We start from the raw sequence: 22872 nt of genomic DNA on the forward strand, positions 1-22872 counted from the left end.
CAACTTACATCATACTCATTGAATTTGATTTACTATTAACTAAATGCGGAGTATTATAAGATGTCATGGCAGATTATTTATAAATCAGTTCAATGATCGCCTCCACTATCCAAAACTAGGGGCTATAGGGATAGGACCAGAGAAAAACGAGTAGATTGATGTCAGATCGTATAATACCATTATAATACACTGACGGGCAATGAAAAGATTCCACTGCACCAAATTACTTCTAAACGGAATGGGCTAGCTTAATGACGTCTTCTACAACATCGATGTACATTTACCAGAGTATCAGAATACTAGTTAGCAAATAAAACGGTAATAATAATATGGTGTTCAAATTTCAAATTAAATGTTTGAAAAATTTGGGGTTGTTTTGTGTCGTAATCTTTTGAGTGGAACTTTTTCATTGCCCGTGAGTGGAATTTTTCCCTTAACGTCGCTTCCCATAATGTCGCTTTGCGTTTTACCTCAATTCCCAATACCTCGCTCCTCGCTTCACAGTGGTTTCCGGCACACCGCGCCACATTTATGGTTAGAATCAGTACTGTCAGAGTCAGAATTTTCATAAAAATATAATAATTAGAAATACAAAACAAATAAATAACGCAATTGATTTCTCAAAATTCGCGAAAAAAATCTCATTCTCCATAGTAAGAAGTCACGTGATCAACTAAGTTTCTATGGAAAATGAACATTTTTTTTCACGAATTTAGTAGTATACCCTTTTTGCTACACCCTGTATAAGAACAATTTTAAGCAATCTTAAAATATTGTTTGAAAAGACTAACCATGACTGTAACATAAGTTAGCGCGACATTCTGGGACTAACAGTAAGATGAAGAGCGATGTAATGGGAATGCAGGTAAGACGTCTGTTGAGGAGCGACATTATGGGAAGCGACGTTCAGGGAAAAATTCCGTGAGTGTAATATCCCTTCAATCGTAGTGAGCAGCATAGTTTACACCAGTCATAGAAATCACGTGGGTTCAAGCTATATTTTACAAATACAGGATGCTCATCAAATTATGCAGGAATGAAATAAATTTAAAACGAATTTAACTATATTGCCATTTTAATATAATTATTATAATTTAATATACTAACTACATCATTATTTATGTATTTTCGTGCAAAAGGGTTCTGCAAGTCCGGATTCGCACTGTACATGTTTAGGATTTCATAAGATAAGTACTAAGATTGATTTTAAACCATTTCCCTACTACCCTAGTTAGTAGTTTTTTATTATCTGTGCTTAAACTAAGTTACAGACAGTCCAAATTTTAGACTTCATCTTTTATTGCATCTGGTTTCTTCACGGCCCCTACATCTTCCTTCTTCTTTTCCTCTAGCTGAAGCAGATAGTCTGCCACTCCATGGTTCTCTAGCATCATGGCAGTATGTACAGGCTCATCCCCAATATCATCTTCAACGTCTAATTCAGCTCCAAACTCCACCAAAACCTTCGCTAACTCTACATAATCGTACCTAGCAGCCACATGTAATGCCGTGCCGTTGAAATGGAACGCATCAGTTGCGTCCACATCCACCATTTTGTCGTTTAGCATTTGTTTTACTTTGATGACGTCGTTCTCTCCCGCTGCAACAAAGAAGGATTCGACTGCTTCCGATTGGTTGAGATGTTTGGTAGGGATTGGTAGTGCGTTGTTCTGAATGAGCAGGCGAGAGAGTCGGGCGTGGTAGCGGTCCAGTGCTACTTTGAGAGGCGTCCGATGCTGGTCGTCCTCCAAGTTTACATCAGCCCCTTGCTTCAGCAGTAAAGAAGCCAGGTGTAAGTTGCCCAAATCAGAACACAGATGGAGAGCTGTGCAGCCGTTGACGTCACGGTCATTGATGCTCACTTGTTTAGACTCCAATAAAGCTTGGACTGTCGTCAAATCGCCAATTTTGACGGCTTTGAAGAAATCCTCCTTTGTTTTTGAAGTCATGGCAATGGCTATGGTTCGCAAAGATTTGAAAGGAGAATGAAGTTTTGGCCAGTAGCATTTGATGAGGTTTCTTTGTAGGTTCAGTCTTGTCCTGGAAACAAAAAAGCTTGTTTTTATGGTAAAATGAAAAGTTTTTATTTGCATGATTAAGGTATGCAGAAGTCAGTGATTAAACAGTTGACTGCGTCTGTACTTATACTTATTACAACTATTCCAAACATTTTGGTTTTCAGTACGATTTTTTATGCCGCAAGTCCCACGGGAAAGACCGGGAAATCTATGTACCTATTATCCCTCTGGCCACTTTTACTAGTAAAGTACGTATCAAATTCAAAATAAAATTACGAAAATGCAAAACTACTATTTTGGTAGAAAAAGTAAACGTGGCAACATTCCGTTTGACTCAATGTGACAGCGCAAACATTCAACCAATCACAGTTCTCTGCTTTATCAAGAGGCAATAAGCAACACCTAGATCTAGGTCTAGGTATCACATATAGGTAGCCTTGATCTAGACCTATCCAACAATAATAAATGTGAGTGGGTGAATCAGTATGAAGAATCGCGTAGGTACTTGGGATTTCCTACAAGGAAAATGGGTTATACCAATTGAGAATGAAAGTATTTTAGGGTTGTTTCCCTAATTACCAGAAGGAGGAGTGGTGACCCGAAATGAAATGCGTGTTCTTATTTATTGATCACATTTATTTGCGCACGTGAGTGCTAAGTGCGTCTCTACAACCGACTGACGTTACATCATTAGTTACATATGTGTGTGTGCGTGAACGCCCACAACATTCCCCTTTTTCAAAAAATTTGGACACAAAACTATAACTTAAAACACAAAGTAGTTATTTAATTCAAACATAATCAAGGTTACATTCACAACAGAGGTATAGCAAAAACAGTAGGTCATACAAGTCTTATCACGTTCACATGCTGTTCTAACAAAATAAAAACAATAATAAGTTCCATATCTTATTACATTTAGCTAAGCTAATGAAATGATTCTGCGAATGTTAATCAGTTGATATTCTAGCTAGAAGTATTGAAACAACAATGTATGCAAGTTTATATCTACCTAAGTTTAACAAAGGAATACGGTGGTCTTATACGTTTTATTCACTGAATTCACCAATTGACTTTTCACTTTCACTTTATGTAGGACACTTTAGCACTGACCACGCTCACTAAAACTAACTTAAAACTATGCGCGCGCCTAACCTAATTACATCATAACTAATATTAACTTAACTTTTACATGTATGGAGTTGCAGAAGGCATCGTCTCAGCAGGGGTCGCGGGCTTGGCTTGCTGCTGCGGAAACTGTGCCCTGTGCAACGGCAATTCGGTGACTTGGTAACGCAACCAACTTTTAATGCTCTTGCAAGTCCGGGTATAAATGAAGTATAATATAATTAATGCTAGTAAACCAGCAATAACCAGCTGCCACGTACTTAACCAGTTATACTGTTCTATAACTTTGCCAGACGATTGGTCTTGAGCGACAATTACTTCAGCTTTGTCTTGGTAGTTTCCCATGTTTAAGGATTTTAAAAAAAAATATAAATCTGTACTTTAAACAACTGAGATGGTTTGCAAGATACTGATTGAATATTGATCGATAATTGCTAATGTTAACGTGACCTAACCTACTTAGCCTTAACATAAACATACACACGTATTGCTTACCTACGCAAACTATAATGCTATTTACCGAGGTTTATCTAGTTTACGAATATACCTAACTTAAAATTAAGCAATAAACTAACATCTTAAATTCTACCTAAAACGTACTGGTGGCTTGATAGCGCGACCACTTCGTGTCACACGAGTCGGCGGCGACGCCGACGTCAGCGACGACGGTTCATTCGTAGAATCGTGAGAACGTAGCGTCGGTTGTGGACTACCTACTGGCGCCTCTCGAGCGGCGTCAGCGGGTGTCACATCGACGTGGTTCTGAGTACTGTCTTCGCATAAAATGTACGCGGGTTTGAGTCTGTCTATAGATATTGCTGCTTGCCTATTTGGGTACTGAATAACGAAAACTTTAGTCCCTTTTTTAACGACACGGTATGGGCCGTCGTATGGGGGTTTCAAAGGTTTACGCACGGTATCGTCCCTAACAAATACAAACTCACAATTTTGTAAATCCGGGTGTACGAAAAATGGTTTTAAGCTACTATGTGAGGTAGTAACGGGTTTAAGCTGATTAATATTATTCCGTATTTTTTCGACTAAGCTGTAATTATCGCTTGATACATTCTGTGGGGAGGGGTCATAAAAATCTCCTGGTAATCTTAAATTTTGGCCAAATGTCATTTCTGCTGCGCTAATGTTACAGTCACTGCGACCGGCTGCTCTAAGGCCTAAAAGAACTGTCGAGAGCTGCTCTACCCATGAACCTTTTGTCGATATCAGACGCGCCGAAAGTGCCGCTTTTAAAGAGCGGTGGCAACGTTCGACTGCGCCGTTGCTTTGAGGGTGATAGGGGGTAGTGTGGTTCCTTTGTATTCCTAATAGTTTCATTAGTTCTCTGAATAAATGAGATTCAAATTGCCGACCTTGATCGCAAGTCAGGAAGACAGGGACCCCGTACCGGCATACCCACTGATCGTAGACTACCTTAGCTACTGTTTCTGCCGAAATGTCTTTAACTGGTATCGCTTCCGGCCAGCGACTTGTCCGATCAATAATCGTGACAAGGTATCGATATTCCTCTGGGGATGTAGGTAGTGGTCCTACTATGTCTACATGTATGTGTTCGAAACGTTTAACTGGTTCAAAACTACCTAAAGGTGCTGATGTATGACGGTTTATCTTTGCTCGCTGACATTCTAAACATGTTTTCGCCCATTCGTTAACATCTCGGTTCATACTTTCCCAAAAATATTTCGAAGTAATAATTTTTCGGGTGGTTCTAATGCCAGGATGGCTTAAATCAGTGTTTTTCAACCTGTGGGTCGCGACCCCCTGGGGGGTCGCGAAGCCTCTGTTGGGGGTCGCCAGGTCTCAGCTGTTACCTATAGCGAAAATTTAAAATAAACTTTAAAAAAATAATCTCCAAACATTTTTAGATTGAGGTCTTTAAAATTAATGAAATATCGTTTATTTTGACGTACAATTTTACAATTACTTGTCAATAGTCATAAAACATACAGCATTACTCGTTATTTTCTTGGACTGTGATGTAGGATTATACAGGCAAGACATGGAAGACATGCAACATCAAAAACACCTCAATATGGAATTTTGTACCGGCGCGGCGGCACGCAAAAACCGAGGTGTCGATTTTCAGCAAATTTATATACTTAGTGTCAATATATCGAAAATTATGGATTTTTTACTAAGAATATGTTCTGGCCACTCCTGAGCTGGCCTATCAGCCGTTCAAGGCATGACGTTGACTTTTGGAACAACCTATATGCCTTGATGTTCTCACAACAACCGATTTCTTCAGTAAAAGATTATGACGACGAAAAAGCATCAAAATTATTTTGGATCAAAGACGACGACCACAAGTTTTATTGATAAAGCTATTTATTTTGTCTTTTGTAGTGATGACATTGCCTTTGAAGACTTAATTGTAAAATAATGTGTTTTTATATCCGATAAGTATGTACTTATATCCGAATCCTTATCATGGATACCATAAATACGTCGTATGGAATGAATATTGGTAATACTGTAACATAAATAAGTACCTACACATACATGATTAAAAAAACCGAAGGGTCAAGGGGGTCGCGAAATATTTTTTTAGACTAGGGGGGTCGCATCACGAAAAAGGTTGAAAAACACTGGCTTAAATTATGTAAACTATCGAAAACAATGCGTCTAAACTTTTGCGGTAAGTATGGTCTGGCTGAGGGCGTAGAAATTTCGCAGTAAATATCTGTATTGCAATGTGGTAAATAAATCTTTTTTAATTTAATTTTACTATCTGCATTTTTATTCGCTAATAACCGTGTTAAAAATTCATCCTGTACTTGTGCGTCAGCCAACAGTTCGTAATTTAAAACTGAAGGGCTATGAACGGTCTCGATCTCGATGCGCGATAAACCATCAGCGAAACTGTTTTTCGCTCCGCTTATGTGTCGTATGTCCATAGTGAATTCGCTTATAAAGGACAGGTATCTAGCACGTCGTGGTGTTTCGCTTTCGTCTTTAGCTAGTTTCGTAAACGCGTAACATAGCGGTTTGTGGTCGGTATAAACTATTAATTGTTTACCTTCAAATGACTTCCTAAAATACCTAATAGCCATATAAACAGCTAGTAACTCGCGGTCATAAGTGGAGTACTTTTGTTGGGCCTGTGTAAATTTTTTAGAGAAGTATCCTAGAGGCTGCCATACGTTATTGATTTTCTGTTGCAAAACCGCTCCGGCGCTTGTGTTCGAGGCATCGGTCATCATCGCGAGCTCCGCGTGCGCGTCTGGGTGCGACAATGTAGCGGCCTGTCGAAGGCCAAGTTTACATTGCTCGAACGCCTCCTCAGCGCATTCCGTCCATGCGACCGGCGACTTATCGTTTTTCTTGGACGAGCCTAGGTATTTATTCAACTCGGATAGGTACGTAACTGCGTTAGGTAAATGATTACGATAAAAATTAACCATACCTAGAAAACGTCTTAGTTCTTGTACTGTTTGGGGTTTCGGAAAATTGTTGATTGCTTGCACCTTTTCTGCTAGTGGCCTAATTCCTTCAGTACTGACCTCGTAACCCAAATATTCTAATTTCTCTTGACCAAAACTACATTTTGATAAATTAATAGTAAGACCGAATTCCTGTAATCTTTCAAAAACTAACTCAAGATGATCCCTATGCTGCGACTCGGTGTCCGATGCAATTATGACGTCATCGATATAACAGAATACAAAATCGGAAGTAGGTTTAGCGTGGCCTCCGGTTTGACAACGGGGCTCTTGGTTTAAACAGTCTAGTACGAAATTCATAAAGCGCTGAAAAGTTTGGGCTGCGTTACGTAATCCAAATGTCATCCTGGGAAACTCGAACAACCCGAAAGGTGTTATAATAGCAGTTTTTTCAATGTCTTCCGGAGCCATAGGTATGCAATGATATGAGCGATTGATATCTAATTTTGAGAAATACTTTTTACCAGATAAATTAAATGTGAAATCTTGTAATCGTGGAATAGGATATCTGTCGGGCTTCGTCTTTGCATTCAACTGTCGATAGTCTCCGCACGGCCGAATGTCGCCGTTTTTCTTAGGAACAATATGCAACGGGCTAGACCATGCACTTTTCGAAGGTCGACAGATACCTATCTCCTGCATTAAACGGAATTCTTCTTTAACTTTTGTATACCTATGGGGTGGCAATGGGCGGGCTTTAGCGTGAACCGGAGGTCCGGTCGTCTCTATATAATGCATAACATTGTGCGGGGGAGTTTCCCGGAATGACATAGGTTTGGTTAAATGCGGATACTTAGTTAGTATACTTTGATAAGGTTGACAATCATTCGTAGACTTTATTGATGGGTGTTTTATGGACTCTACGGAAGCTCCTCCTTCTGGTAATTAGGGAAACAACCCTAAAGTATGTTCAATTGAAACTTCATAAATAAATAAATAAATTTGTGGGGACATCTCACACACGGCCATCCGACCCCAACCTGTGTTATGGGTGTCGGACAGCTGATATATCTACACAAATACATAGATAGATACATCCTAACTAGACCTAACTAATATTATAAATACGAAAGTAACTGTGTCTGTCTGTCTGTTACTCTTTCACGTCAAAACGCCAAAAATATTTGAATGAATAGACCCTGAGAAAGAAAATAGGCAACTTTTTATCCTAGAATTCCCACGGGAAAACTTTTTAAGGCGAAGCGAAGCTCGCGGGATCATATAAATATCAACACCAAAGACCCGAGTACAAATATCTGTCTTTTAAACAAATATCTGCCCCAGCCAGGAATCGAACCCGGGACCTTCGGCATAGCAGTCAGGGCAACTAACCACTACGCCGTTCGACCGTTTTTTTTTATATATATTTTGGTGAGCCTATGTTGATTTGAGTTGGGGTCCACCAACCCGCACTAGGCCAGCGTGGTGGCCTAGGTGACTAGGCCTAAACCCTTCCTTCATTGGAAGGAGACCCGTGCGGCACAAGCCGTGCCCCACCAGTGGGGAAGTGATGGGTCGTGATTCGTGATGATGATCCTACGATGATTTTTTGATATATCTGGCCATACATTGGTGATACCTACCTCTGAGAATTTCACTTATAAAATTACACTATGTATAAAGTTTAAAAAAGGGTCAAGATAAAACCAAACAGAAATAAGTACTTAAATGAATAAATTTTTTTATTTATTTGCTCAAAAACAGTAACAAAAATATAAGTAAAAAGTAACTTTTGTAAGGTATTACAATTATAATATGCTTACAAAAGTTATTTATTAATGAATTTTAACTTACAAAAGTTGTTGCTCTCACCTAAATATCGAAATTAGGCGGATTTTTATAAAACACTTTTTTATTATTCGAAATACCTATAGAGATATAGTAAAATTATACGTACGTAATCACTAGAAAAATATAACATTGAAAATATTGGCACCAAGACAACCAAAAAATGGTCAAACGGAGCTTACAACATTATACCTCTATAATCAAAGCTTATAACAATCTAAACCTTACCTTATACTGAACTTAGACAACCTAAACCGTACCTTATACTAAACCTACCTAGTTGTTTTTGTATACAGCACCAATAATATTTAACCCTGTTTTTTCCGCTATATAGAGGGATTGTACCTATACAGGCCCAAAAGTCAACGATATGCCTTGGAGGGCTGATAGACCAGCTCATGAGTAGCCAGAATATCATAACATGACCTCAGTAAAAATTCGATAGTTCCATCTTCGATTTTTTTGGTGTTGCATCACCCTGTATAGCCCTGCTATTGGTCACAGTCAAAAAAATAACAAGTAATGCTGTATGTTTAAAAGAAAACACGGTTTTCCAAGTCATACAAGGTAGTCATATTTTTTTATAAGCAACTTTGACTCTACATACTGTAAAATAAATATAACACGCAATCCTGGCACCTTATTTAAAAAAATAGCTTATTTAATGCAATTTTCAAAATGGTATAAACGGTTGCTATTGTTTCATTTAGAAAAAAGTTATTGCCATTTCAGTGCAAAACAACCTCGATGCAAAATTGTTTGAAGGAAATGTATCTGACTGAATTTATTAAGGGTAGGTCATTTTGGAATGAGTATTCCATGTTTTAGACGTTGTTGACATGTAAGGTTCCGCAAATGAAGAAAGGAGTGATCATTCTTCAGGAAATAATGAGGTTATAAGCACATCAGCATCTTTATCATCCTTTTTTCCCTTCTTATGACCGAGGACTATTTTTATCTCGGAAAATTCAAAGTCATGGTCTTTCTTTCCATTTATCCATTTCGAAGACTTCGATTCTGTCAGTTCTAAATTCAGCTCTTTCCGTGTAAGCACCAATTCTTGTCGATACGTATCGTTCAATTGATCTATGGCTGCTTTAGTCCTAGGGTGTGACAGAACTTTCTTTGCCACCTTATTCTGTATTTCTATGGAGTTGAAAGCGCATTTTACATTGTCCTTCTTACCTTTGATCTGCTTAGAGTATTCGTGGACTCCAACTTTGCCATCAGGGTTCACCACGTGACCTCTAGGATGACCGGGAGGACATTTCCTTTTAGCATATTTCGGATTTATCTCAGCCTCAGCTCCATGTGATTCGTCTATGATTCTGCCGGCTTCCTCAGCAGTCAATGTGTCATCGTAAGTTTTGGCCCCTCCCATGCATAGCTTCAACCCGTCATACATCTCTAGGCGGGCTATATCTGCAGATTGTTTAGAAAACTCGACAATATTTGTTCGCATCCTATCTAATGACCCTTTCTTTAAAGAGTTGGGATCTTTGCCGCATTGTTCGCTGATAACGTTGTAAAGGCACATGTTGTCTCCTTTGCCTTTTGATTTGGGCTCTTTTCCTCCTAGCATTGTGTAGTGCTCTGCATCTTTGTGATATTGGACTTTCATTGGTTTCCCGGTTTTCGTATCGCCAATGGTGAATTTCAGGCGTCCTTTCTCGTCGTAAACTTCAATGGGTCGGTTTGTTTCATCGCTGATAGCCCCCATCTCGTTGAGACCACTTTTACCACCCGCTTCTGCGTCTTCTATAATTTGTTTAGCTTTCTTGATCTTAGGATCGCTTTCGTCAATGTTGGAAGTATCTGATTTGCTTATAGAGGGTTTGGTGTATCCCTTATTTTGGTAATGAATGTTCCTTTTAAGAGCTTTGTAGTTTTCAATGTCATGGTTTAATGTAGCGTCGAGGCCACTCGTTATTTTATCCATACCGTAATTGACGCCGGCTTGGACTACGGGATTGATCATCTTTCCTTTGATGGTAGCCAGCATTTTGGAGCTGACACTTTTGACTAAATATTTGTGTAATATTGAAGGATTTATTTCACGCTTTACAGCTTCTACTTGTACTTGGGGATCTTGTTTTAAATTTATATCTTCTTCCATCTCTATATCTGATTCATTTTGTGTATGTGTAGTTTGTTGATTTTCTGTTTCTGTTTTAGTTTGTTCACTGGAAGGTTTTTCACTATTTTCCTTAACATCATTTTTAGAGTTTTCAGATTTTTGCTCCATCAGTTTATCTTTCTTAGCCTTTGCTTCCACTTTTTCATTCAACTTATTAACCAAATCTGGAACCAGGGTCACTAGTTCATCAACCGCTAGCAAAGCTTCCGTCACCTTTCTTGCAGCAGAAAAACCTTTTATTTTATTATCTGCTATTCCTGTACCGATTTGAGAAGCTATATTTAATAGTTTACTCTTACAAGTGGTGTCAAGAAGATTAAATGCAGTTTTTTTAATATAATCTTCATATTTACTGTTTTTATTTGCCATATCCTTTTCTAACATAGCCTTGATGTATTCATTATTAATCAAAGCCTCTCTTAGTGGGCCTTCAATCATTTCAATTAGTTTCGACTGAATCTGTGGCATAAGCGTTTTCTCAATACCATAGTCAGCTAATTGACCAACAATTTCTTTTGCGATTCCTTTAGATAGTTCAACGGCTACTTTCTTAGCTACCAGTTTGAAGCCACCCTTTACAGTTTCATTCACGACTTTTTGGCCAACCATCTTCGCACCAGACGCACAGGTGCTAGCAACGTCCTTTATTGCTGACATGCCAGCGCAAACTACTGATATAGTAATACTTATAGCCTTCTGGATAGCCCAAGATGCCCAACTGAAATCTCTATTTATTATGCCGTCCTTAACTGCAGTAATAATATCACTTATGCCTTCCGTTATCAAATTCATAGCTAACGTAGCGCCAGAACCCAAAGTATATACAGCTAAGGCAGCACCAGCAATCAACTGACCAAGGCCCAACACTAGTAAACCGAAAACAGCTAGCCAATCTATAGGTTTTATTTCAGTGATTTTAAACCCTCCAATAAATCCGTTCTTTTTGTGTTCTTCAATCTCTTCTGTATATAATTCCATATCATTTTCAGGCAAGCAGTCACTCAAGGCCATCAGTTCTATTTTGACATTTCTTTCTTTTCCGCGTGCGTCTTCAATTACACCGTCCTGTTTTCTATTATCTTTCATAAATTTTATTTGTTCCTCTATTTCCTTCTTTTCATCTGAGTCAGTTACAGATTTAAGCTTTTCCGTAAGAGATTTGATCTGCTCATCTATTTCATTTTTATCTGGCCCTATTGCCAGATCTATAGCTTGTTTTTGAATATTGTACAAGTTCATTTTGTGCTGTACTTGCTGTGAGAAATTTTCCGCATCTGAAGCTCTTTGTATCAAATGTAAATCTGCTTGTCTCTTTTGTATAAGCTGTCGCGCCTTCTTAAAGTCACCAATTGCATCATCGATGTAGTATCTATTCCCTGACATGTTCTCACCGTAACGCGCTACAAGACAGTAGGCTCGGTTATAGTATGCGTGCTCTGCAAAATTCCCATCCAATTTTATAGCTTCAGAAAACTCTTTAATAGCCAAATCAAAACTCGATTCTTTGAGAAGCTTATTGCCAATCTGTACATAAAAGTACGGATTCTTAATGAGTGTGTTCGAGCCATCATCAGAAATAACGTCCCGTTTAAATTTATCAAAGTTACTGAGTACATTTTCCCTTGATTCTTCGTCAATATATTTATCATTTAATTTCAACCACAACGCGAACCTTTCCTGAACGGCCTCAGCCTCGTCAATTTTCTTACGTTCGCTACGTCCTTTGATATCATTTTTGAGCATATTTAAAAACTTTGCGAATACCATTTCCTTGGTGATGACCACCTCTACCGCTTTCTCTGCTTTTGCGATAGCGTTGTTCTGCTTTTCGTCTCGCTGCCTCTTTATTTCCTTAATGTCTTCTAATTCTTGGTTCAGTAGAATCAGCTGACTGGTCCCTCTATTTCCTGTACGCGACGTCCTGCCGATGTTCTGTTGCTCTACTCTCGTATTTATCGGTAAGAAGGTGAGACATACGTGTAGCCCCCCTTTTTCGTCAACAGCTTTGTCAAGTTTTATATCTGTTCCTCTGCCCGCAATATTAGTGGTCAATATCACCTCTCCGGGTTTAATTAATTTCTCCACGACGTGGGTGTCATCGTCTGTTTTGAAAAGTATTATTTTGGATTTATCGTATTGTAACTCGTTGAATCTCTTATTTAGTTGGTCTATTTCTTTTATGTACTTGGTTATTATCAGGACAGCACGGCCTTGCTTCAGTTTTGTTATGCAACTGTCTACAATTTTATTTCGCCACAACTCATCCGAAACAGCAAACGCCGGTTCTAGCTGAACGTGTTGCTTTTTCTTGAATGGTGGTATGATGACCGTGTCAACATCATACACCTTTTCCAAAAACTCGCAACTCTTTTCATCGCCCAAAGTTCCGGTCAATCCGTATATTTTCTTGCCATATCTCCTGAAGAACCCCACATTTGAGATATAGTTGTTGGTCAAACTCTCAGGGTATAACTTGGCTCCATGTTTGAACTGGAGGAACTGATGGATGCCGTTACTCCAGTGCTGGTTCTCTTGCACCACTCCAGTGTTGTTCGCATCAACAGGCATTATTTTCCCCTTCTTTATCACATAGTGCTTTGTATCCTCATAGGCATATTTGGCGTTTATTCCACTGCTTATCCATTTAGGGATTTGAATTTTGCAGACAAACTCTCTCAAATGATTTGGAATTTGGACTTCAGGGTAACCTTCCTCTGCTTCGATATCTCGAACAAGCTTCCTGATATGTTTTTCGGTAGCATCGCGTATGAATTCTCGAACAGTGCAATCTAGAGGAATAGCATCCACCTCTTCCTCCGTAGCTAAAGAGCCATCCTCATTGATTCTGCTCTTTGGCTGTAGTAAATAGGCTGTCCCGTTTTCTTGTTTTATGCAACCAGCAACGCTGTTAATTTGCAACACTATTGCAGCCAGGAGGGTTTCCAGGTGGTTCATACCGGGCATTGTACCGGATAGCCTGACGATGTGATCATTTCCATCGATGAACATGCTATCCACTTCATCAGCTATGACGATGTCGAATCGTCTGCCGCGTCGTCGCCGTTTCAGGGGGTTGGTGGGTTGGGTCAAGTTGCACTCATCTCGCAGTACATCTGCTTCAAAGTCCAGTAGTGGGCCGTAGCAGATGTCTGATTTGTAACCATCTGGATTGTTGAAGTTGTGAGACACAGTTAGTCCCAATGTCTCGTAGAACCCTTCGAGCTGACGACACTGAGGTACCGCTAGGACTGGCGATGTGGTCACGATATCAACCTGGAGGTTGTGCAAGCCGTGGAAGGCGGCTATCATCGCAATGATAGTGGTTTTTCCCTCACCAGTGTTTATCTGCGCCAGGCGGCCTTTGCTTGACGCTGGGTTCAGTAGCAATAACACCGACATTATCTGAATCGGCCTTGGTTCAATGTTTATCGATAGTTTCACAGTTCTCATTATTACTGCTATTTTCTCAGCATCACTTGCTTTCGGATTTTCGCTCTTAAAATCAGTTTTAAAAGCAGTAGTCCACTCCTTCACGTCAGTTGAGTTCCATTTTTGTATAGCCTTACTACTAGTTACGATTTCAGAGCTATTTGTATATGCTTTCTGAACTTCATCATATGTGGTGCTTAATCGGCTCAGAAATGATATATTTTTGGATTTGTTTAAAGTATTTATTTCATTTAATAATTCATTATTGTCTTTTTCGTAAGTCCCTGTGAAATATTGTTTCATTGCACATTCATACACATTGTTGTACAATTCTAACGTTTTACTAGACTTAAATATTTCATTTATATCTTTTCCTTCTTCTACATTAAATTCCAAAATAATTTCTATAGTCTTTGCCAATTCTCTCATTTTTGTTGGAGTATCAAGACAGTGTAAAATCATCGCAACTCTTTCAATGGACCAGTTTCCATGATGTATCAGCTCACTCAGCTTTGAAAGCATCTCAATCATGGCTTTAGTATGATTTAAAGAGCTTTTGGTCTTTACAATAGAATTAAGAGCATCTTTTAAACTGTCGAAACTATCTTCAAAATGGCTCATAAATTTATTTCGATCAGAATTCTCAAAATATATTGTTTTGAACCTTTTTTTACTTTCCATACTTAATTCCATGTTTTTAGTTAAATTCCTGTTATAGATGATCTCCTTAAAGCCAGGATTTTCATAATTGACGAGGAGATGCACTATCAATTTCGACAACTCAGACTTCCACCAAAAGACTGACTTTGCAGGAAGGTTCATTATAAATACTACCTTGTTGTAATACGTAAACTGAGTCTCGTTGAGAAGACTAATGAAATCGATTAAATCTGATATACGGGTGTTCTTTTTGACTTTACCAAGAAGGGTGTTGATGATCGCAACATCGTAATGAGCGAAAAGTTGGTGTAATTTCTGCATTTCTGTTTTTCCATCATTTGTTTCATTAGCAGCATAAACTATGCCCCTCTCATTACATACTTTTCTAAGCCAGACGAACTCCATATGCGTCAGTTTAAGCTCAACATCTCCTGTTTCATCCAACACAGTATCTATTTCTGCAACGTGCGCCTGTGCCATTGTTAGAATATTTATAACCTGCGGTAAGTCAAACTCTTTCTTATGTTGATGATTTAGAAGTTGTTTCAAAAACTTCTCCAACTTTTCTCTACTGCATCCGTTGTTGTGTTTCTCTATTTCTGCATAGAGCATATGAACTTGTTTCATGAATTCATGGACTTTATTCTGGTTCCATCCGTTTGCGTCAACTTCCATGGACCTTCCCAACAACGTGTATACTAGAAGCTCTCGAATCCAGTCTTTAGGATCAAATAATGTGAAAAGAGATGGATCTATCTTATAGCCATTGTATACAATAACAGATAGAGTCTCGAGCAAAGAGAATCTTTCTGACGTTGTAAATGAATGCGACTCCAAGTAATTATCAAGCTTTTGTATCGGTTTACCTTTGGTTTCTGAGGTCGAAAGTGATTTTATGTTTTCTCGTAGGTTTGTTTTGTAAAATTGGTCATAAAAGTCGTAAGGCAAATCATTCATCGCGGGTTTAAGACATTGCAGCGCAATATAACTTAATAAGAATACTTTTGGGTTAAAATCTGTATCTTTATTTCCTAAAGCTATAGTTTTAAAAGAATTCTTTATTTGGTCGGATCCCAAAAAATCTTTGTGCATTTTTGTTTGTTTAACTAAAACATTGGAGACATAAAGTTTGTCGTTGATAGCTTTTGTGGGGTCTAGGACTATTTTCAGGGCTGCTTCCAATAGTTTTTCAGATACTTCATCAGTGGCATTTGACAAATCAACTAAATTTCTAACTTTGAATGCTGTTATATCAAAGCCTTTCAAGATATCTTTGACTATTTTTAACCTATCACTCACGTTGGTTACAAGGTTTATTTCTGGGAGGAGCATACGGAAGAAACTTTGCGTCCAATATTTAGTATTATATGCACCGATGGAAATTATATCTGCTAGTGTTTCTTCATCAAGTTTGTTTTTTTCATAAAGATTCCATATTTTTTTGAATTCAGACTCGGGGGAAGCGCTTTCTTTCCATTCAATTACAAGTTTCTTTAAATCTTCTTCTTTTACTTGTTGAACATCCATTTTTGCTTTTTTGTTATATTTAACTGTTATAATGAAAGATATTATAAAAAAGATCACAATGCCAATGATAGCTGTTATCATATCAAACAGATCAAATTTGTACAAAAAAATACACCTATTTACTAAGCAGACATTGATAATGATTTTTTCTTATACATATAAATAACTAATCTTTGGTTGATGACTATACTTTAAAAGTTTCTTATAAATTAATGAAGCCTAATTTTTTTGGTAATTATATTTCACATTTTATATCTTCTTGGATATTGTCCTGCTCTAGTCTTCAACAATTCCACTTTTGCTTCTGCAATAAATAGAAAAAAAAGGCGTAAAAATTAACAGACATTTCTCTTAAGTGTCTCTAAATAATTTCTGAGAGTTTCTGACAGAATATCAACGTATCCAACAAAATATTCGGGGCTTGGGTGTTCATATTTATATTTAATATGTATGTATCTATGTATTTGTGTAGATATATCAGCTGTCCGACACCCATAACACAGGCTCTGCCTAGCTTGGGGTCGGATGGCCGTATGTGAGATGTCCCCACATATTATATTATTATTATTAAAATAGACTTCATGGAAATGAGGTAATGATATTCCATCTGTTTTTAAGCGGCTTCAAAGAAAGAGGTTGTCCGTTTGATCTGTATGTATTTATTTGTTCGTCATTATCTCCCGTTTGGTTGAACCGATTTTGATGCGGTTATCGTTACAAAAGTCTATAATTTCGTAAATATTGGACACAAATAATAACATAACATAATAACAACTACACACAAAATTGTAAAAAAAATATATTGTTTATTTTAGGTTTGGTTTAGTTAAGTACTATGTGAATTAATGTTTTTGAAAATATTTTAATTATGTCTTTATGTTGTGATTTAGGGTGAATAAATGAATTGAATTTGAAACAAATATGGGCACATTTATTAATTTCTCACTAAAATTCAGGGTGCAATATATCAGTGAGCTTCCTATCGCCAGGTCAATGTCCTGTCAGCAATTCATATCGATAACCACTACACCATTCACCAATAGACTATAGGTATTGTATTATAGGTGTGATTCTCTATTATTATTATATAGGATGTTGCAAAAAGGGTATACAAATCCGGAAAGGTTAGTTAGGTAATAAATAATTTATAAGTACTTAAGTACTTTTATGTATTGTAGGTTATTATATATTTATTTATATATGTATATGCAATAAATATATGTATAGGTATATATATTTATATATATATTATCATATTTATATTCAATCTCTTTTGCAATAATATTGTAAACTATTATGTTGATTTTTTGTAAGATGCAACTATAATGCTTAATTATTAGTAATACTATAAGTACTGTCATACATACTGAACTAAAGTTTAAATCATTTTAGAGCCTTACTTTGGAGATTTTTTGTAATAAATTGTAAACTTCTATCTCTAGTGTCAAATGGAAGGAACTGAAACCTATGATACAGGTTTAACCTAGTTTAGGTTTTCAGTGATCAATTATTGAACTTAGTAGTTACAAAACCAATGTATATTTGTACCTTAGTTGTAATTTTTTCTTTCTTTTGCCAAATAAACGATTTGAATTTGAATTGAATTCGGTTGACTTACCTACTTAAGTTACAATTTATGCACAGGCATAACAATTCGCTATAAGTAATTGATAGGGATAAATAAGTAATATGCGATGCAGACATCGATAATGATAAGTGATAAAAAGATTGAGCTCTTTTCTTATCAACTGCATGTATTTATTAACCGACAATCTGTTTGCCAAGAACGGTGTTAGACCGGTATACAGGATGTTGCGAAAATATTCTAAACAGAAAGGGTGACTCTCCGGGAAATTCTGAGCAACGTTTAATGCTTAGAAACTTTGTTGGTCATTGGTCACGTTTTTTTTTACTATAAAGAAAAAAAAACGCGTATTTCCAATACTTGTTCAGAATGACCCCCTTTCGGCTTAGAAGGTAATTTTAGGTATACCAGTTCTGCAACATCCTGTATACGGAATTACGTTGAGGGTCAGATATTTGCGTGGCAGACTTAACACCGCGGAATTATGAATACGATTGGTGGACATTAGTGTCGCCGCACACGGGCCACCGGCCACAGCCACAAACGCCGCCACGAGAAGCTTTTGTATGGAAACGATTTGAAGCGTGTGGCCGCCACCGGCGTCAACCGTGTGCGGCGAGTCCATATAAAATGTACGGAAATTACAGGAAATATGCCAGTGGCGGCGTTTTGTGGTTTGTGGCCGGTGGCCCGTGTAAGGGAGCCTAACACATCCACGCACATGTCTTGAGGTAGGGTAGGGACCCACTTATCATCATCATCACGACCCATCGCGTCCCCACTGCTGGGGCACGGGTCTCCTTCCAATGATGGAAGGGCTTTCGGCCTAGTCCACCACGCGGGCCTAGTGCGGGTTGACACAAGCTTGCTTGTGTTGGGGTCCGCCACAAGCAAGCTTGTGTCAACCCGCACTAGGCCCTAGGCTAAGCTTGTGCTGAGAGAGTTGTTGGGCAAGTCGGCACCCACTAGCCGTCAATTTAAGGAACGGAGAGTAGTTTGTAAAAATTTACGTTCATCAGAAAATTTTCTATTTATACGATAAATAGAAAACGCTGAGTGTACCGCAACATACCAGTGCGGCCTATAGTGGCTCCTTTGCTGTCAAAGCTGTGAATCTGTGGAACTCGCTACCAGTGGAAGTACGGCTATCGTCATCACTTAATGTATTTAAAAATAGTCTTAAATTACATTATTATAAGACCTTGGGATGGTAATTGTTTTATTCTATTTTATTTATCTATTTATTTATTTATATATGTAATAGTATATTTATATATGTATACTACTATTTATATTAATATAAAACATGATAGTTAATATATGTAGGTACATAATAGTTATTTATATTTATTTATTTTTAGCTTAGAACTTAATATGTTAGGTTATAGTTAGATATGTTTATTTAAATTTGGATTAGGTTACACTTGATTGTCTCTATGTATACAGTAGTTTTATTTAATTTTAAGAGTTATAGGCTTACTTTTATTTCCACACCATAAAGGTTGACTGGAAGAAATCGCGTTTAGGCGATAAGTCCGCCTTTGTATATATATACTTGTATTGTTCTTTCTTGTACTTGTTAACTTTTACTTTAAACTGTGTAATTTGTGTATACATACAATAAAGTGTTTAAATAAATAAATAATAAATAAAAACATTTGACTTTGACTTTTGGACTTTAAATAAAATAAAACTGTTTGACGTTAAAAACTCCCGACATCCAACACTCACTGCCAGTTTCTATAACTCTATCTATCCATAACTGATAGTTACTTTAATACGATTTTGAAAGATTGTTACTTTTGATCATGTCAAAATCGTATGAAAGTAACCAGTTATGGATAGATTGATATATAGAAACTGGCAGTAAAAGCCGCATAACGATGTTCAGAAGTTTCTGAACGGCCGATTTTGATATTTTTTTTTATTTTTTTATATTATTTATTTCAAAATATAGCTAAGAACACTCTGAATTCCTTATTAATTATGATCCACAAAAAAACTAAACGAAAATCGGTTCAGCCGTTTGGGAGCTACGGAGCTTCGCTACCATAGACAGATAAACAAACACACAGACACGCTAAACTTATAACACTCCTATTTTTCCGCGGTGGGGTAAAAATGTACATACCTGTTGGTCTCAAAAGGTCCTCTCGAGACTTTCAGCTATCTTCATTTGTTATAACTATTCGACTCTCCTCAAGTAGCTAGATTAATCTTTTTTGATTTAGCAGGTCATCAAATGCGTTGAGTGATGTCCAGGTAACAAGTTCTACAAAAAAAAAGTCTGAATTAGCAAATATACACTTCTATTAAGTAATTCTATTCTATAGTGTGTTGTTTTTCGGACCCGACAAGCTTTAAGGGGTTTTTTCTCGATGAAATTACTCGTAGAATTCACCCTTAAAGTTTGTCGGGTCCGAAAAACAACACACTGTATTCTGTGCGGGTGTAAGTATCTGGTTCTCTCGAGTGGAACCTTTGTGCATATCCCCAAGGGTGTAAACTGCCTTCCTAAGCTTGGACCACTTCCCTCCACGCTGGCCTAGTGCGGTATGGTAATTATTATTATAGCTGCTTATTTATTATAGCTGCTTCATCATCATCATCATCAGCCAATAATCATCCACTGGGAGCGGTGGTAGCTCAGTCGGTTAAGCGCCCGCTTCTCAATCAAGAGATGCGGGTTCGAATCCCGGCGCTGACATGTACCAATGAGTTCTTTTAACTTAAGTACAATGTATACCATCGCTCTTACGGTGAAGGAAAACATCGTGAGGAAACCTGCATATCTAGATTTAGCACATCTAGATATGTGAACCCACCAACCCGCAGTGGACCAGCGTGGTGGGTAATGGTCCAAGCTTAGGAAGGCAGTTTAGACCTTGGGGATATGCACAAAGGTTCCACTCGAGAGAGCCAGGTGCAGGTACTTACACCCCCACAGAGAATAGAATAGAATAGAATAGAATCATCCACTGCTGGACATAGGCCTCTCCCAAGGAGCGCCACAACCAACACTCGGTCCTCAGCCTTCCTCATCCAACCACTACCGGCTACCCGCCTAAGGTCGTTAGTCCTGCGGGCAGGAGGGCGTCCCACGCTGCGTTTGCCTGTTCGTGGTCTCCACTCTCCACTTGAGAACTCGTCTACCCCAACGGTTATCGGTTCTTGGGTAGATATGACCAGCCCACTGCCATTGCCATCTTATATGCTGCTTATTAAAAATAAAAATACTTACAAATATTCTGCTAAATAACATATAGTTTAGGCGCTGCTAATTTTCCGTCCCAATATTCCGATATCCCGGTACTGTATTTCATTAGTTAAGTAAATCATAAAAGTTTTATCATTCGTTTCGAATACCTACTAAGGTATAAACTTAAGTACTTATAAGAAAAAAATATCTAGGAGAAGAATCTACAGGTATCTTGTGAATTTATTGCATAGCAATATTTTTAAATGAGAATGGCCAAATCTGACCTGCTTTGCAGCCACTAACAAAATTTATTTTTATCCAATTATAAAAGTGTTCCAAATGAGGGAAAAATATTTAAAAAAATATAAACCAAGTTTGAAAAAAAAAACTTAGTATGAGGGAAACATCTAGTCAGTACAAAGACTTGATCTTTCAGCACCTATATCTTCGTTCTCCCTTACCCCATAATAATAATTATCAGTATATATGTATGTTTCATCAATGGCTGCTCTGGCGGGTCATGGCGCCTTAGAAAAATGGCCATTCTCCTTTGTTGATAATATAATTATGTGACGATAATTAAAAATAGACTTACCGAAATAATTAACTTGATATTTTCTTGCAAAAACTGGTCACAATCACTGTTCTTCAATTTATATTTCAGCTATGAGTTTCACTGAAACGCTTCTTTCATGTTTTCTTCACATTTAAATGGATGTAAACAAAACCAATTCTTTAATTTGTTCAGTATTTCAAACAACAATTTTTAGGAAAAACTTTTTCATGTAAACTTCACGTATTTTTTAAATATATAAATTTTTATGAAAATTGTTTCTGTCGACATTTGACTCTTGCGCAAGTTTCCACTGAACACCCCACAATCAGGACTAAACGGGAGTTAAATACATTATGCCTAATACCTAAACGCCTAGGTATAAGCCGGGCTAATAAAATAAACACTAAGAATGTTGCAAGATGTAAATCTAAAATTGTACCTATTAAATTCAGGGTAGAATTTTCTCGATTTGTTTTCTCGCGATTTCACTGTCGGCCCCATAATATCCTTATCCTTACTAATATTATAAATGCGAAAGTAACTGTGTCTGTCTGTCTGTCTGTTACTCTTTCACGCCAAAACTACTGAACAGATTTGAATGAAATTTGGTATTTACTTACGGTCTAGACTCTGAGAAAGAACATAGGCTACTTTTTATCCCGGAATTCCCACAGGAAAACATTTTAAGGCGAAGCGAAGCTCGCGGGAACAGCTAGTATGAGAATAATTATTAATACTTAAGTTATAAGGTGCTAAGTTGTTACATTCAAAGGTTGTCTGGTAGAGATTGCTATAAGCAATAAGGCCGCTTTTTTGTACTGTTTTTATTTTTATGTGTTTATTTTGTATGTTGTTCTATTTTGGTGCAAATAAAGAGTATTGTATTGTATTGAGCCTAAGTAAAAATTAGAGTACGTTTTTTTTACCCTGAAATTCCCACGGGAATCTTTTTTTCATATGTAAGTTATTATGTCATGTTCTGTTTTCAGTTCAAAATTTCAAACAAAAAATTAATATGTTCTCTGAGAACCGGCTGGAATGTTTAAAATTTGTTATTAAAATGCTTTTAAAAATAAATAAATAAATAAATAGGCCCACCCCCTATTACATTGGGACTAACATAAACACTGGCGAAAATTGGGTGCAGTAATGCACCTCTGCATACCCCGTAAGGGAGTTCATTAGTACAAGGTGTGAGTGTTTTAAACATATGAGTGTAAATAAATACACTTTCTACCATTTCAGTAGATTTATTTACGTTGGCAACACTCATCTCGCTCGTAGCACCACACATTCAATCTTTATCTTCCACGCACACACACACACTAATATACATAACACATACAATACGATACTGTTCATAAAACGTACGTTGGTTCAGCAGATG

The 22872-nt window shown here is 37.4% G+C and overlaps 2 protein-coding genes across 2 annotated transcripts; both read right to left on the minus strand.

The window, feature by feature from the left end:
* Positions 1-1283: 1283 nt before the first annotated feature.
* LOC105393513 (putative ankyrin repeat protein RF_0381) lies at positions 1284-1949 on the minus strand. Its single transcript, XM_011565288.3, has one exon. It carries the CDS (start codon positions 1947-1949, stop codon positions 1284-1286), a length of 666 nt encoding a protein of 221 aa, XP_011563590.3.
* A 6905-nt stretch (positions 1950-8854) lies between these two features.
* Positions 8855-21864, minus strand: LOC105382963. Its single transcript, XM_038114378.2, has 3 exons — positions 21525-21864; positions 19862-20002; positions 8855-16449 (listed from the first exon to the last, which is right to left on the minus strand). Exon 3 carries the CDS (start codon positions 16224-16226, stop codon positions 9264-9266), a length of 6963 nt encoding a protein of 2320 aa, XP_037970306.2. The 5' UTR covers positions 16227-16449; positions 19862-20002; positions 21525-21864; the 3' UTR covers positions 8855-9263.
* Positions 21865-22872: the final 1008 nt, after the last annotated feature.

This window comes from Plutella xylostella, chromosome 31 (genome assembly GCF_932276165.1).
Source record: "Plutella xylostella chromosome 31, ilPluXylo3.1, whole genome shotgun sequence".
NCBI lineage: Eukaryota > Metazoa > Arthropoda > Insecta > Lepidoptera > Plutellidae > Plutella > Plutella xylostella.

Bases quoted from the DNA above. Each gene is read 5' to 3' on its own strand.
- LOC105393513 (XM_011565288.3), bottom strand. From the start codon at position 1,949: ATGACTTCAAAAACAAAGGAGGATTTCTTCAAAGCCGTCAAAATTGGC.
- LOC105382963 (XM_038114378.2), bottom strand. From the start codon at position 16,226: ATGATAACAGCTATCATTGGCATTGTGATCTTTTTTATAATATCTTTC.